General features: G+C 55.5%; 1 protein-coding gene across 2 annotated transcripts in view; it reads right to left on the bottom strand.

Moving 5' to 3' along the window:
* The window catches only part of CDH23 (cadherin related 23), a 365,329-nt gene that overhangs the window by 109,148 nt on the left and 240,398 nt on the right, over positions 1-15,783 (bottom strand). For both annotated transcript variants that reach the window (XM_021699647.1, XM_021699649.1), the window contains 6 exons: positions 15,567-15,639; positions 13,771-13,887; positions 9,890-10,002; positions 8,553-8,660; positions 2,448-2,637; positions 1,994-2,139 (listed from right to left, as the gene is read on the bottom strand). In XM_021699647.1, the coding sequence (XP_021555322.1) occupies positions 1,994-2,139; positions 2,448-2,637; positions 8,553-8,660; positions 9,890-10,002; positions 13,771-13,887; positions 15,567-15,639 (747 nt within the window). The remainder of the gene's footprint in view (positions 1-1,993; positions 2,140-2,447; positions 2,638-8,552; positions 8,661-9,889; positions 10,003-13,770; positions 13,888-15,566; positions 15,640-15,783) is intronic.

Genomic DNA, 15,783 nt, shown 5'->3' with positions numbered 1-15,783 from the left:
GGGACTCCGAACTGCATCGTGTTTAGCAGGTTTCCTGGCTGCTGGCTTGAAGCAGCGGTGACCGCTCCAAGGGCCCTTGGACCATGCGAAGCTCCACTAGATAAAATGATCAACAGCGCTCTCCCCTGCTTTGTCAGACAACAACAAGATGGTGGAAAGGTGCGGTGTTTAAGTCACCTGATGATTTGATTATTATTTTGAAACCATCTTTTGAGGCCACGTGTAGGCAGGCAAACATCCTCTAAACCCCTACACTATTCCCGTCTGCATTACTAGTCCCGAGGAGAGTTCTCCTGAGTCAAGACCCTGATATATTAAAAGTTTCACAGAAGAAGATTCGAGACCTTTGAGGAACTGTGAAAAACAGTTCAAATAAAAGCTTTGGATTAAGCCAAGACTCTCAAGAGTGAAAGACATCAAGATCATCTAGTCTAACTCACATCAACAAGCAGGACAAGAGGGTGTCCACTCAACTTGAATGCTTTCCAGGACGGGGGGCTCACTACTTCTCATTTATCTGCATACAGCTCTAATTCCTGGAGAAAGTTCTTCCACCCATCCAACGGAAATCACTATTTGTCCAGGTTGTAGGGGGCACCGGGGAACGCACCGCTCCTGTCAGAGCCCTCTTCCTGTATCTGAGGACAGTTCCCAAAATAAATGCTCCAGCTCCTTCAACCATCTTTTCATGCCCGAGCCAGTTCCTCTGTGAACTCAGAAGCTGTGCTGTCTGCACTGTCTGTGAGCCCCCGGAGATCGGGCTCTGGGCGGCGCTCATTGGCTCTCTCACCCACCTGCGCCCTCCTATTTGGGGGCTGCTCCTCAGGGACTGGCTGCCGTTCCCTGGATCGCAGCTCCCCCTGCTGGGCATTTGGGAGAATGTCCTGCTAGCGAGATTGCGCCCTAGGACCTTCCAAGACCACTACTCATCTCCTCTCACAGATGAAGAAACTGAGGCACAACAGGCCTGCAGGGCATCACCAAGGTTACCCACTGTGGTATCCTGACAAGCAACCTGTTTTCTTCGGGTGGGATCAGGCTGGCCCTTTGCCACTGGATCCCGCTGTGTCTCAGGTGTAACCCCTCACAACAGACCCCTGACGACAAGCACATCGGCCACCGTGGATCTCCCGCAGTTCAAGTGCCAGCTTGCTGGACACGCGTGTCTGACTGAATTCCCGCAGCACAGCCAGGCAGGTACTAGTATGAGCCCCATTTCACAGGTGAGAAAACTGAGGCCCAGTGAGGTTGTTTGCTGTAGGTCACATAGCACACAAGTGGAGGAGTTGGGACACACACTCACGTTGGGTGCACTCCAAAGCCCATGCTCTTAATCACGAGGGCCTTCCAGCGTTCCTAAAAGGGCATCATCCTTCCTGAATGAGCCCCTTCAGGGCCTTCTTGACAGAGGGTGATGGAGTAGGAGGCAGAGGGGCTGGGTTCATGATCACGCCCTACCTCTTCTTGGCCACAAGTCTCTTTAAGTCTCCTGCCAAGTGGGGAGAGTACCGCCCCCCCCCCCCCCACTGTGTGGAGCTCATTGGGGCTGATGGGAGAGTGGCCTGCCCATGGAGACAGGGTGCCTGGGTGACACCCATCAACCTTCTCTGTGTTCTAGAACCAGCTACAGGCTTGCAGGGTTGAGAGTCTTGGGCCAGACCTCCATAACCAGGACCTGTTTGACTTGGCTTCCCAGGATTCTGTCATCTTCCTTGGTGCTTTCCCTCCACCTCTCCAAATCCACCTGTCATTTAAGACCCAGCTCAAGCCCCTCCTCCTCCTCCAGGAAGCCTTCCATTACATCTCTCAGAGCACTAGCTCTCCAAGCCCGGTGTGTCCTGTCTGGTGGTCTCGGCTGGCATCCCCTGCCTCACCACTGCAAAGTGTTCAGCATGAGGCTAGGCACCCAGGGCCGCCTCTGCCCACCTGCTGGCTGGGTGAGACGAGGTGAGGGAGACAGACCAGGAGCTCAGGCCAGGAAAGGGAAACTCACCTGGTAGACAGAGACCCCGGCCGGAGTGCCTTCCAGCACCTCAGCCACGAAAGGCAGGTTCTGAAAAGTGGGGTCGTTGTCATTGAGGTCCAAGAGGTTCACAAACACCGTGGCACTGCTGGTGGCTCTCAGAGGGGGGCTGCCACCTGGGGGTGCCAGGGAGATGGAAAGAGGGGTGCAAAAGAGACAGGGACAGGGAGAAAGGGGAGGGGGGAGAGGGAGGCAGGCTCAGTGACATTTCCATCCCAGGGGTCCCTCCAGGGAGCAGCCCGGGCCTTGCACCCCCAGCCACTGCCACCCTCTGAGGGTAGTCTGCGGGGCTCACAACTGGCAAGTGGGTGTTACCCCATTCTTAGCAATCACGACACAGCCCTCCTGTACCCAGGCCTCAGGACTCAGGGAGGACAAGTCAGGGGCCACCGCCAAGGTGTGCGGGGCTGCGGGGGGCACATACAGTCAGCGACAGAGATGATAATCTTGCGCATCAGCTCCGCCTCGTGGGGGTCGGGGTTCTCCCGATCCAGCATGACGTGGGTGGTGCGGATCTTGCCTGTGCGGTTGTTGAGGCTGTAGAACTTGTTGGGTGGCTGGATGCTGTACACCAGAGTGCCGTTCTCCCCCAGGTCCGGGTCCACGGCCACCACCTGCCCAGGAGGGAGCCCATCCTCCACTGAGCCCAGCCAGGGGAGGGCATCTCTGTGCCCCGCACTGCCTGCCTGGGGATGTCTGAGCTCACACCTGTGTCCCTCCCTCCCTCCCCCCACTCCTGGCTCCAGTAGGGGGTCTCATGGGGGATGGGAGGCAGGAAGTTCACAAGATGGGTTGGCAGGGGAAGTCTTGAGCTCCTCGGCTTCTTCACTCACTCAGTTTTACCCTAGGCCAGTCCCTTTCCCCACTTAAGCCCCAGCCTTCTATTTCTAGAAGCAACACTTGGCACACACCAGTCTATGGGAAGCTCTCTGTATCTCATACATGCCAGGCCCTCTGTAAGGACAAGTACCATGAGCACAGCCCTGTGAGGAGGAGGTCTACAATTATGTGCATTTCACACATGAGGCTCAGCGAGGCTCCCAAGGTCTCTTAGCCCAAAGTGGCCCTGGGTCCCTCTGGAACCCACACTAGCAGCCAGCAGGCCAGGCTGCTCGCACATCTTCGTGTCACTGCTTTCCAGACATGTGGGGGTAACACGTTCACGGGCTTTCGGGGGAGCAGGGGGTGCCCAGGAGGTCCATGATCATGGAATTCTTTGGGGACTAGGAATTCTACGGGAGGCTGGGAAGGGCTGAAGAGGCTGAACCTTTGGGAAGAATCTGAAACCCTGGATTTGGAACTGGATCCTCCTCCTCAAACCTTCTCTTCCTTCCTTTGGACTTTTCGTGAGGCAATTTGAAAAGAATTAGGCTTCTGTGACACCAGGAATGACAGGGTGGGGGAAGGGAGCCATGGACAAGCCACCCGGTTTAGAGGTGTTTTGGGGCTGCAGGAGGGGGAGGCTGGAGGACAGAGGGGGCTGAGTCTCCCTGCCTGAGAAGGGGGAGGGCCTTTAGCTCTCCAGGCTCCCACTTGGTTCCCCACTTGTAAGCCTCACCCCACGAAGGGATCAACCTGAGTGCCCTCCTAACCCAGGGCGACCCCCATAACCCATTCTCTCCCCATCCCCATGCCTGCCAATCTCCTGCTTTGGAGAAAACCTCTCTAGCATCTACCTTCCCCAAGGAGAAAGCAGAGCTCAGGGAGGCATCGGCCAGGCTCAAGGTCGCACAGCACCAGCTTTGAGGCTGAGACAGCTCCCACCCTGGCGACCTCCCAGGGTCCCAGGACAGTAGCAGTACGCACCCCTGAGCTCATCCTCTGCCCTGTGTGGTAGAGGTCCGTGGGGCACCAGAGGTGGACAAGATCAATGGGAGGGGGGTGGTGACCGCAGTCCCCAGGGCCGCATCAGGACAGTGTCATTCTTAGCTCCAGGACGCTCGGCAATGACAGCCTGGCCTCGTCAGCTCCTTCATCTTACTGGATGAGGGGCCTTTTGTGCTTTGGCAGCAGAATCTGTCCCTCCTCTGGCTTAGTCCCCAGCCGGAGGTGTCTCCGGGGCCACCAGACCAGAACAGACAAATGGGCTGCCCTGGCCGAGGGCCCCCATCTTGCCCCAGGGTCTGGAGTGGCCAGGGTGAGAGGCCTGTGCTGGCATTGAACCCTGAGCCCTGCAGGGCCTCCTTCTGCTTCAGACAGGTAGGAGGGGAGTGGGTGCACCTGGCTGCACCAGGGGGCGGGGGGGGGGGGGGGGGGCCTGAGGGGCCCTCGCTGTGCTATGGGGCAGGTCACCTCAGTTTCCCCAGCCTCTGTAAAGGGGACCCCTGCATTGACAACAGGAGGCAGGGCTCTTAGGCAAGCCAGGGGTCACTTCAGCCTGGCAAAGTCATTCTGCTGACAGACAAAGGAGACCAACAAGCCTTGCATTTCTACAGTGCTTCTCTCTATAGGAGGAGGGTTTTTATCCCCATTTTTCCAGATGGGGAAACCGAGGCACAGAGCAGTTAAATGACCTGTTCCAGGCTAGCAGCTTGTTGCTGAAGGTGTGGAGATCAATTTTACATGGGGGTGTTGGGGACTTCTCCTCTTCTCTCCCTGCCCCTGAGTGCAAGTGCCCCAGGGTGCCTGGGGTAGCTGCTTCCAAGGGACCCTGGGTGGGGGCTGGGCCCTGGCTTCTGCCTCTTGGCCCACTCCCTGTCGGGGGTGGGGGAGTCTGTGTAGAGTCTCACCACTTTCCCTCTCCATTTCCCATGTCACACTGTCGTTTTTCTCCTGGCCCGACGGGGAATAATTCTCTCCCTCTCCCCTCTCTTATTTTGCTGGAGGGCTTTGAAAGGCTCTAAATCAATGCCCATCAGCCAGGTCCTTGAAGGAGCCTACAGGAGCCAGGAGGGAGGGTTGAGCCAAAAATCTCACTTGCAAATTGAAAAGGGCCAAGGTGCAAGCTCATGCAGGGGCGGGTGCACACCCTGGGCGCACGGACGTGCATGCCGAAGCACATGCTAGGACAGTTGGCCGTGTGCCGGGATGCAGGCACATGCTTGTCTACACACGGCTCTCAAAGTCATTGGCATTTGGGAGAGCTGTGGGGCACACACCCTGACCTCTCTCTGACAAGGAAGACCCGGCCGGACCTGGCAGAGCTGGCGGTGGGGGGAGGGCCGCAGGTAAAGTGGGGAAGAAAGGTGAACAAGTCCCTCAACAACTAGCATTTGCCAATGTTTGAATTCTTACAATGCACCTGACACTGTGCTGGGCACTGGGGTTCAACAGCAGACAAGACGGGTATGATTCCAGCAGAGGTGTGGTGAGAAGAGCTACCATGAATCTACCACTTACCATGTGGCTCATTAAGTAGGGACCACAACTCTATCAGGTGGGGACTCTTACTAGCCCCATTTTCTAGATAAGAAGATTGGAACACAGAAAGGTGAGGTGACTTGCCAAAGGTCACAGAGCTGGTAAGCAATGTGGCCAGGGTTAGACCCTAGACATTTTGGGACCAGAGGCTGCCCGCTTAATCACTAAGCTACACTGCCTCTGAGTAAGGCAGCAACCTAATAAAGAAATAAAACACGGATGTGGGATCAGCTCCGGAAGAAACAGTGTAGAGAGTGGGCAGAACTACATTAGGCAGGGTGGTCAGGGAGGGCCTCTTCGGGGAAGCGGCATTTTAGGCTGGGCCAGGTAGAGGAGAAAGAGGCAACCCTGGGAAAAGCAGGGGTGGGGGGTAGAGGGAGAGGCATGCTTGCAGGGCGGGGGAGGGAAGGGCTGTGCGGAGGCTCTGAGGGGAGGAAGGGTTCCTGGGTTCGGGAGGCTGAGAGGCCAGCGTGCGTGGTGGGGGGACTGAGTGCGGGAAGGGTGGTGAGACAGGTGTCAGGAGGCGGGCAGCCCCTCTGCGAACACGGCCTCCTCCCCAACATCAGCTCTGGGTCAGCTGCCCCCCTCCCCCGCCCGAACTACCTTTCTCCATCTCAGCCACAGCCCCCACCTCACCCAGGGCCACCTTGCGGCCTTAGAAGGCCTCACAGAGCCCCCGGTGGTATTACAGAGTACCCACATATAAATGCCTACGAGCCATAAAATTTAACCGGATTTTATGACTGTTCCTTTTAAAATTATTTTGCCATGACAGATTGTACTAATGTACGACCTTCTTGATTTCTAGTTTCCTGGCCACCATCACACATACCTGGGAATTCCAGAGAATTCCAAAAATTCTTAAGAATTCTAGAAAATCTAACCTACAACTTGTCCTTAAATGCAATGAAATTTTTTCAAACACTGTCATAATATATTTGGTAGATGTTTGATATAATAAGTTCTAATTCTGACTTCACCCTTTTCTGTTTGAACTTCTGAGTCAGGATATTTTGTTTTCAGGGCTCAGACACTGAAACACTTGGGGGTCCCCGCCCTGGAGCCGCCCCACACCAGGAGAGGAACGGCCATGCCAAGCCCTTACTGAGCAGTGGGTTCACATGTCCGTCTCCCCAAAGGTAAAGCTGGGGCAGGTCTGTCCGGTAAGAACTGTGGCTTTAACACAGGGTGAAATGGGAACCAGTGGTGGGTTCAAGCAGAGAAGCGACAGTAAAGCCCCCTGAACACGGAGGGGAGCCTTGCTGCTCTCTGTACTCCCGAGCTTGGTGAGCACGGGGCCTGGCACACATAGCAAGTGCCCACTGAAGGTCTGCTGAGGTTCCTGGAGAGTGATGCGGCCCTGGATAGCAGGGCTCCGATCCGTTGTCCACACCTGCTAATGTCTCAGAAGGCTGTGAGGAAGTCTGGAGACCCGGAGAGGACCACTGGGGACCAGATCCTGGGAACTGCCCGAGGCCAAGTGCAGTCCCAGTCCAGCAAACCTCTTTGGCAGGTGGATTCTTCAAAAATGGCCTCCCCTGGCTGGTGTCCAATGCAGCCACTTTCTCCCAGGGACACCTGTCTCACTTGCCCCTCAGTTCCCCCGGGGAGGATTTTCGCAGAGACATAAAGCAAAGGTAGGAATTGACCAGACAGGTGCTCTGAGGAAGGCTCTTTTGGGGTCCCAGGTTGGAGTTGTCTTGGCTAGAGCCCAAGTGCCCACGAGATGGCAGCAGAGAGTACCCACAGGATCTCGAGCCCTAGAGAGAGCTGAGGAACTAAAGTAGTGGTTTCCACACCCGGCCCTTCGCTTGAAAGAATCCTCCCACAGGGCCTTCAAAAAAGGGAGATTCCAGATCCCTGGCCCAGGCCCTATTGGAATCTCTGGGAGGGGGACCCACCCACCAGTTGAGAGCCATTCAGATAGGGAAAGGAGGACAGGAAGCTTCCTTTAAGGCTGACATCTGCGCCTTCTAGACTCTGTCCCTACTGGCTGTGGTTGGTGAGGGGTGGGGTGGGGAGGCTGGGCCCCACCAGGGTGGGGCAGCCTTCCTGGACTGCTGGATGTGAAATTTTCCCTCCCTTCTCCCATCCCACCCACGTTCTCCAGTTACTCAAGACCTGAGCCACCTGCCAGGGCACCTTGAACCAGCAGAGATGGAGGGCTGGGCCAGGTAGTTTTCAAGTCAGACTGACCTGGGTTCAAGTCCTGACACCACCTCTTACTAGCTCTGGGACCCTGGGCAGACCCCTCAAACTCCAAGACCCAGTTTCCTCCAGAGTACGACGGGAGCCATGAGTCCACCTGCCCTGTGAGATCACTATGAGGGTGAGAGAGAATTCAGGAGAAGGCCTCGGGCAGTGCCTGAGGCACGTGGGGTTACCACGAACTATCAGGTTCACGTCTGTCATGCTGGCTGAGTGGTTATGGGGCTGGATCCTGGGGATAAACCACCTCAAATGAAGCCAAATGGTGCACAAGGGTGAGGGGAGGAGATGACCCCACAAATGTGAACCCCAGAGCTGATCAAGTGGAGTGCTCAATCCTGGCTTTCCTCATCTTCCCCAGGATGCTGGCCCCAGTCTAGACTCCTGAGACTTTGGCCATGTCTCCCCTGCTCCCCACTCTGAGTCATATCCCTGCACACAACGCATACAGGGGCCTAGGCAAACCTGGAATATTCCAGGCCAGAAAAATCCCTGGGTGAACTTCAAACACCCCACTGGGGCCAACCTGTCGGGAACAGAAGCGGTGAAGGAAAGGTGGGGGGACAGAGCCTACATTGTGTGACTTGAGGAGGCGGCCGGCGCCTTGCTAGGGGAGGGTGAGGGCACTTCTCTGGGTACAGACAGAGTCCTGGGGTCTCAGCAAGTGTGGTTTCTAGCTGAACCAGCCCTAGCTGCCTGGCTACTATCCCTGGGCTGTCTGTGCTCCCTTTGACAAAGCCCGAAGAAGCCCACTGCCTCTGAGGCCGGGTGATGGCTTTCCCCCAGCCTCTGACTACCTTCCACCATGCAAGAGAGCTTCTGGAAGTCTGCTCCGTGGGCTGGCTCAGAGGGAAACAGGAAGTCCGTCGGTCCCACATGTGCCAGCCCATAGGGCTCACGCAGGAATGGCAGACACCCCGAGAAGGGCAGCCTGGAATTCTGCTGTCTCACCACCACTCACTGTGGTCACGTCGGAGTCTGGAGGGGTCATCTCCACCAGGTTGATGTAGTAGGGGGCGTCCTTCCAGGTGGGGTGGTTGTCGTTGATGTCCAGGAGGGTGATGTTCACCTGCGGGGCCACGAGGAGCAGAGAGGGAGGTGTCTGGCTGAGCGGTGCAGGGACGGGGCCCACAAGAGGGCACACTCAGGGGCCTGAGGGGCATCTCAGCAGGAATTCCACGGGCTCCACCCACTTTGGAGGCCTTGGGGCAGGGCCTGGGCTTTCTAGCACAGGAGGGAGCCAGGTCCCTCCAGGAGAAGAGCATTTAGGTGCTGTCCCATCAGGAAGGAGAGGGATGAATGCAATGACCCCTGAAATTCTTCCTGTAATGGGGGACATCTCTCAGCCGTCCCAGGCTTGGAGGAAGGGGATGGACAGGGTCGGGGATCTGGTAGGATCCCTTGAGATTCCGTCAGTCTCGGCTATGAGCCAAGCAATTTCCCTGCTCACCTGCCACCCAGGTGAATTATTTATAGGGCTCAGAATCCTATTAGCAGCCTCCCAGGATGGAATGGGGTTCTGGGGATTTTTCTGCCAAGTCCCTGGACAAGCAATACAGACCCCCACCCCTCTGGCCGGGCAAGGATGGGGGACAGCTGCTGTGGAAAGGGTGAGGGCCAGGCCGAGAGGTCGGGGAGGGCTCCTGAGGGAGAGCCAGAGAAAGCAAGTAGGATCAAGGAGGGGAGGTGGCTAGAGGGACCTGTCAGTGGGTCTTTCTACTTCCTCTCCCATAGGGGGGCTTCCTGCTTCTCACTGCCCCCCACCCCCCGGTCTCTTCTGCAGCCCAGAGCTCAGTCAGGACCCTCAGATGCCCCTTCTCTAGCTTCCTATATCTGAGGCACCTTGGTGGGATGGCAAGAGCTTGGATGGGGGTTCTGGGCCTTGATGGATCCTACTTACTCCTGGTAGGGAAACCTAGGCATCATTTCTCAGCACCAGGGTTAAGGCCCTGCTTCCTGTTCAGAGCCACTCTTTCTGGCAGGAATACCTGCTCCTTGTAGGAGCCCCGAGGGAGGGGCCTCTGGAGCTCATCCTTCTGCTATTTGCCCAGCCGGTCTTTTGGGGACAGGGGAGGAACATTTGTCCCTCCTGAGTCCCCCATGTCCCTGGTGGGAATGCCCTTCTTCCCCCTCGCTGCAGTGGCCCCAGGGCTGACCTTGGCTGACAGTGAGTTGGTATCTGCCACCCTCCCCCCACTCCCAATGCATCAGGACACAGGTTCGACCTGCAGATGGGCCAGGGGGCAGCTCCTGGGCAGCAGGTGGGGAGCAGGGGGCGGGGGAGGGGTGGGCACTCACAGTGGCAATGCCAGTTTTCTGGTTGTGGCCCACACCCCCGTCCACGGCTCTCACGATGAGGATGTATTCAGACTTGGTCTCACGGTCAAGCAGGGAGGTGGTGGTGATTTCACCTGTGGGACGGAGGGATGGGGTAGGCCAGGGAGAGAGCAGGGAAAGAAGGAGAGAGTGAGGGATATTTACATGATCTGGCAGCGTGTGTGCATATGCTGGGGGTGTGGGATGGTGCTCGTAGGGGGGGGGGGGAGCACCCATGCCCCGGGAACTGGAACCTCTGAGGTGGCAACATAACCCCCTGATAGGGAAGTCTTTTTGCATGTGGGACAATCTAGGCGGAGGATGGGGTTAGGGGCTGGGGAATGGGGCGGGAGCACCCCTGGCCTCAAGCTCAGTCACAAAAGACCTCATTTTTAGACTTGTGACATGATCTTACTGGCGCTGTCACTTGAGACTTGTTACTTCAATCCTCTGTGCCTCAGTTTCCTCATCTGGTCAAAAAGGGAAAAGTAATAGGAACTACCTCAGAGGGCTGTCAGGGATTAATTTGGTGGACATCACAGAAGGCTTAGAACAGTGCCTGGCACTGTTTATTCAGATAGTCACAGAAAAACAGGGACGACACGGAAAAGGATGATGTGTTTTACACACGTTCACACTGGTGACTCATTATTGGACAAGTCAACCCATAAAGCATTGATAATAGTCATAAAATAAGTGACCTTCTAACATGATTCTATTTCCTTGAGGATTTTTTTAGTGTATAAACGAGTTATTCCGTTAACTACAAACATTTAAAACTGACCACTTATCTGCCCGTTTTTGGGCTTTTCTTTGTATTTTGGTGTAACTGAAACACAGAGGTCACCCTGGTCACATATAAAGTGGTGTGCCACTGTTTGATAACTGGTTCCCCAAAGCAGGCAGAAAGGAAGGAAGGAAGGAAGGAAGGAAGGGAGAAAGGAAGGAAGGAAGGAAGGAAGAAAGAAAGAGAAAAAGAAAGAAAGAAAGAAAAAGAAAGAAAGAAAGAAAAAGAAAGAAAGAGAAAAAGAAAGAAAGAAAGAAAGAAAGAGAAAGAAAAGCATTCACTGATTTTCATGGTGTAAATACTCCCACCAGGGCCACTGTAAGCTGCTGACTTGATGGCCTGGAACCAGGAATGGAGGACATCCTTGAACTTGGCTCTCAGGAGCAAGTGTGAGCTGGTCCCTGCTAGCCTCCGCACATGGTGGTAGGCAGGCCGTTTACCTCTGACCTGGGCCATGGCAGAGAGCTATGCTTCGAGGACAGTGAGGCCCAGATCCAAATTCCGATTATGGCCCTTTCTACATGTTTGGCCTTGGAAAAGTTACTTAATTTCTTTGAGCCTCAATTTTCTCATCTGTAAAATGGAGATTAGTATGCTTTCCAACCAGAACTCTTGGGAGGATTCAATAATTAACAGAGCTATAGGTAAAGCTCCCAGCACACAGGAAATGCTTATTGCCTTCTCCAGACTATGAGAATTCCCCAAGGCGGGGACTGTATACCATCCATTTTTTTGTTTTTGTTTTTTATCCCCCTTGCCTGAGCTGTGCCCCCTGAGACAAGTTACTCAACTTCTCTGTGCTTGGTTTATTCTACCATAAAATAAAGGAGCTGGGCCAGATGGTCTCACATTTCCCTCCCTGCCACTCTGGCCTGTCCTCTGACCTGTGCAGGACTGAGCGGGGAGCTGGGGGTGGGGACAGGGCAGGGAAGGCGCTAAGGACAGAAACAAAAGACCGGCAAAGGTTGGCCCACCAGGCCATGTTCCTTGCTGGGGCGGTGTCAATTAATTGGCAGGGCAAGGAAGAAATTAATCTCTAAAAAGTTTTAAACATGAACTTGTCTGCATGATAGATGGCTCCTCCTGTCTGGGAAATTAGATCCAATTAAGGCCACCTTTGTGGAGCGGGCCTGGCTAATTTGACCGAGGAGCTCAGAGGAAAACACTTACACCTTCATACCTGAAGGAGCTGTGTTAAGGCAGCAAGAAAATGTCCATGTCATTATTAAAGGCCCCAGGGTGGAGATGTGGTCCCTGGCTGGGGAGGCAGCCGGGTGCTGAAAGGTCAGCGTGCCCATCACCACGTGTGGGTGGTAACGTGCGGCTCTAACGTGGCTTATATAATGTAGCACTTAAAGTCTGGGCTCCAGAGTCAGAAGTTCAGGCTCTCCAAGTCCTCGGTCAAATTACTTAACCTGTCCTATGCCCCAGTTTCGCCGTCTGGAAAATAAGGGTGATGCTAGTACTTGCCTCAGAGTGGTGGAGGCGATAAACGGGCATGATGCTTGTCTGAGCACCTGGCTAATGCTCGTGAATTATATTATTCTGAGCCCCCTGGAAATGCAGACTCACTGGGGGCAGATGCTCCTGCAAGCAGGGAGGAAGGCCCCCATTGCGTCAGAGGTGGAGTAAGAGGCTCAGGACGGCCCTGGACAGGTCTAGCCTTGTACATGTCAGTACCGTCTGCTCCCCTCGCTTCCAGGAAAAGGGGATAAAGAAAGCCTGAAGGTAGACTTGGACAGTGGGGTGCATGGGTCACAGGAAGATTTAATGTCTCCCCCCAGCCACTTGCAGCAGGGCTGGCCAGTGTCCATCAGACACCTGCTCTCTTTCCCAGGCTAGAATGCCTGCTGCAAAGGGGCTGTCAGGCCAGAAACGACCTCCCCAGGCTGCCTTCCATCTAGATGTGGGCTATTGCCTGGTTCTGGCCAAGAGGATGTGAGCAGAAGTAATGCATGTCACCTCCAGTCCTGGCCCATACACATCTCCTTAGACAGCATGTCAGGCTCTCTTCCCCTCTGCAGTGACCTTGGAGCCACAACATGGAAGGTGCCTGGGTCCCAGAATCGCCATGCTCAAGGCTGTCCACTGAACATGGCATTGGATTGCTGGGTGAGTCAGAATTTCTGTTGTGTTGAGCCCCTGAGATCTCAGGGTTGGCCTGCTTGGTATCTTCAGTGCCCTTATCTAATACAGAAACGGGTAGTTAGAAGTGGGGAGCCTTGCATGCCCACTAAGTAGCCTGGGAACCCCATGAGGGCAGCCATGTCTAATTCCATCCTGTGCCCCAGCACCCAGCCCCTGGCGGAGAGCAGGCCCCCACTGACATCGAATGAGGATATGAACGAATGTCCAGGGGCCTCATATTCCTTCCCAGCTTCCGACCTGGGGTCTCCTATTGCTTTTGTCCTCCCCCTTTCCTCCCAGCTTCGAGGGAGAAAGATCTGAAGGGAGGCATATGGAGAAGGGGGAAGAAAGCCGAGAGCTTCATGGACCGAGTAGGGGGTCGGGGCTGGGGGCCCCTGGGTGAAAAGACCAAAGAGAACGATGAGGAAGACGTCACTGTGTTAGCCCTTGCTGTGTGCCAGGGACTACTCTAGGAGTGCTCCCTGTAACAACTCATGTGATCCACACTCCACCTAGATCTAACACGACCATCCTCATTTTGCAGGGGGGAACCCAAGGCACATGCTGTGTTAAGAAGAGGAGCCAGGGTTCAAGAAACAGGTCAGCAGCCGAGGGAGGGGGACGTGGAGCCTTGAGAAAAGAGATCCCCCACAGGGTGGTAAGTTAGCCCGCTGTTTGTAAAATGGAACACATTTGAAACATAACAGGGCTCTTCACCGTTGAAAGACATCCTTTGTGGATACATTCATGTTCCAATTTTGTGGGGGGGGTTAAGATCACTAATCACACTCAAGTTCGTATGTCAGGGGTGAAACCAGATGCTCAAAGCTGGCATGCTCCAGATGAGGGCTTCCTGGGAAAGGAAGGGAGAACTTGGCTCAGGGGCAGGTCCTGGGCTGGGCATGGGGAGTCGGCCTGAGGCACGGAGGACAGGGACCATGGGGCTCACCTGAGCGGGCGTTGATCCGAAACTGGGAGGAGCCCTCCAAGGAGTAGATGATGGACTCCTGACCATACTCCCGGGAGCGGTCCAGGTCTGTGGCATTCAGGAACAGCACTGTGGCTCCTTCCGGGAGGCAAATGGGGGGAATGCTCACCCTAGGCTCACAGCTCCAGGCCCTGGGAGCAGGACCTGGTACCTCCTGCTGACCAGCCTTCAGGAGGCAGGAAGCCTGCCACTGGGACACCCAGGGATGAGAGTGGGCTCAACCACCAGAGCTCCCAGGGCTGCGTGCGGACAAGGCTCCATGGGAGGGGGTCCCGGAGCCTGGGGTGGATTACACCCGCCGCTCTTGCCCCCCGCACCCCAAGAGCATACCACTGCTCTCCCCTACCTCTCTCTGGCTGCTCACCAGAGAAAATACACTCAGATTGACCAGCTTTGACTTTGAGTCAAAAAGAAATGAAGCCCTATATTAAATTATTCCACATTTATTGTATTCAGTTTTGGTCTTGTTTCATCTTGTTCACAAGGGAGAATTTATAAGGGTTTTTATTTTCTCTTTAATGCCAAGTTAAGGCCCTCACTTTCATGTCCATCTCTGTGAAACCCTGGGTCAGGGAACCAGCCTTTGCACTGGCCCTCGCCGGAGACCCTGAGAGCGGCCTGTCCGAGGCCACATCTGCTGGGCTGTGGCTCCAGCCACCTCCTGTCTCCCACTGCCACCTAATGGACACACGGAGGAGATTCAGTGGGTGGACTTGTAGACTGACGGCGCCCAGGCTGGAATCCCAGGGGACCTCTGGCCACTAAGCCTCAGCTTCTCCCTCTGTAAAATGGGTCTACCTAGAAAGCAGGCTTGTGGGGTTGTTGGTGAAGATCCCGGGGAAAAGCATGCAGGCTGCAGGCTCATGGTAGCTCTCACTGAGCCACAGATGGGGGTTACTATTGTGTGGAAGAATCAAGAGTCCCAGGGGTAGTAGGGGCCAGGCAGGGGGCTGTGAGACAGGCAGGTCTTTCTGGCCCCTTCCAGGGAGTGTGAGGCCTCCAACTCTCAGTCTTACCCTGAGCAGGGGGACAGGTACATGGGCCTTGACACACCCTTTATCCAAGTGCAAAGTGGAAGAGGATTAAGTGCCATGGTGAAGGCCTCTCCTAAGCAGAGGCCGTGGGGACGATGGGGAATGCAAGGGGTTGCTTCAGCGCTGATCCTCTCCAGGGATGCCTGACTAGGACAGGGAAGTGTGGGCTGGGCACAGCCTGGAACCCACCCAGGAAGTCATCAGAACCAGGAAGGTATCTGGAGACTCTCCTCAGAAGGCCCCATGGTGCCACAGAAGGTCACCCTCCAGATGCAGCAACTCTTCCTGATTGGGGGGGTTTTCCCCACCAGAATAGTCCACCCTGGATGTAAGGGGGAGCTGTCAGCCTGCCCCAAGAACAGAGCGGGTCCCCAGGAACCCGAATGTGGAGCTGGTGGTCCCGGGTCTGCAAGCTGGGCCCTGCCACCAGAGACACGGCCGAGGGACGTTCTCACTTAGGAACATAGGCCACCCTGGCCTCACAGCACCATGATTCAGTCCCTCTGTACATGCTCGTTTAATCAAGGTCGTTCCATTACTGATGGCTGACTGTTCTCTCCCTGCTAGACTGCAGCTGAAGGAGACTGGGGACCAAGTACCCAGCACAGCGCCTGCACATAGTAGGTGCTCCGTAAACAGCCGCTGGCTGGCAGATAACCAGACTTGTCATGGGTGTGTCTGCTGGCTTCCTGCCTTCACAGCCTCCCCCGCCTGGGCCCGTACCTGCCATGATGTTCTCCACCACGGAGACGAAGTAGGCAGGCTTGCTGAAGGTGGGCGGGTTGTCGTTCTCATCCTGGATGGAAGGGAAACAGACAGGTTGTCAAAGCCAGGGAGGCCATCAGGGCCGGTCAGCTGTCCAAGGGGAGGCTCAGTGTGGCTGGCACGGAGGAGCTTTGGCCTGGATGTACAACCAGAGCCGGGTGGGGTGTCCCGGGGG

This window comes from Neomonachus schauinslandi, chromosome 6, assembly GCF_002201575.2.
Source record: "Neomonachus schauinslandi chromosome 6, ASM220157v2, whole genome shotgun sequence".
Taxonomy (NCBI): domain Eukaryota; kingdom Metazoa; phylum Chordata; class Mammalia; order Carnivora; family Phocidae; genus Neomonachus; species Neomonachus schauinslandi.
Note: the sequence above shows the minus strand (reverse complement) of the source record. Positions and strands in the feature narration are given on the sequence as shown.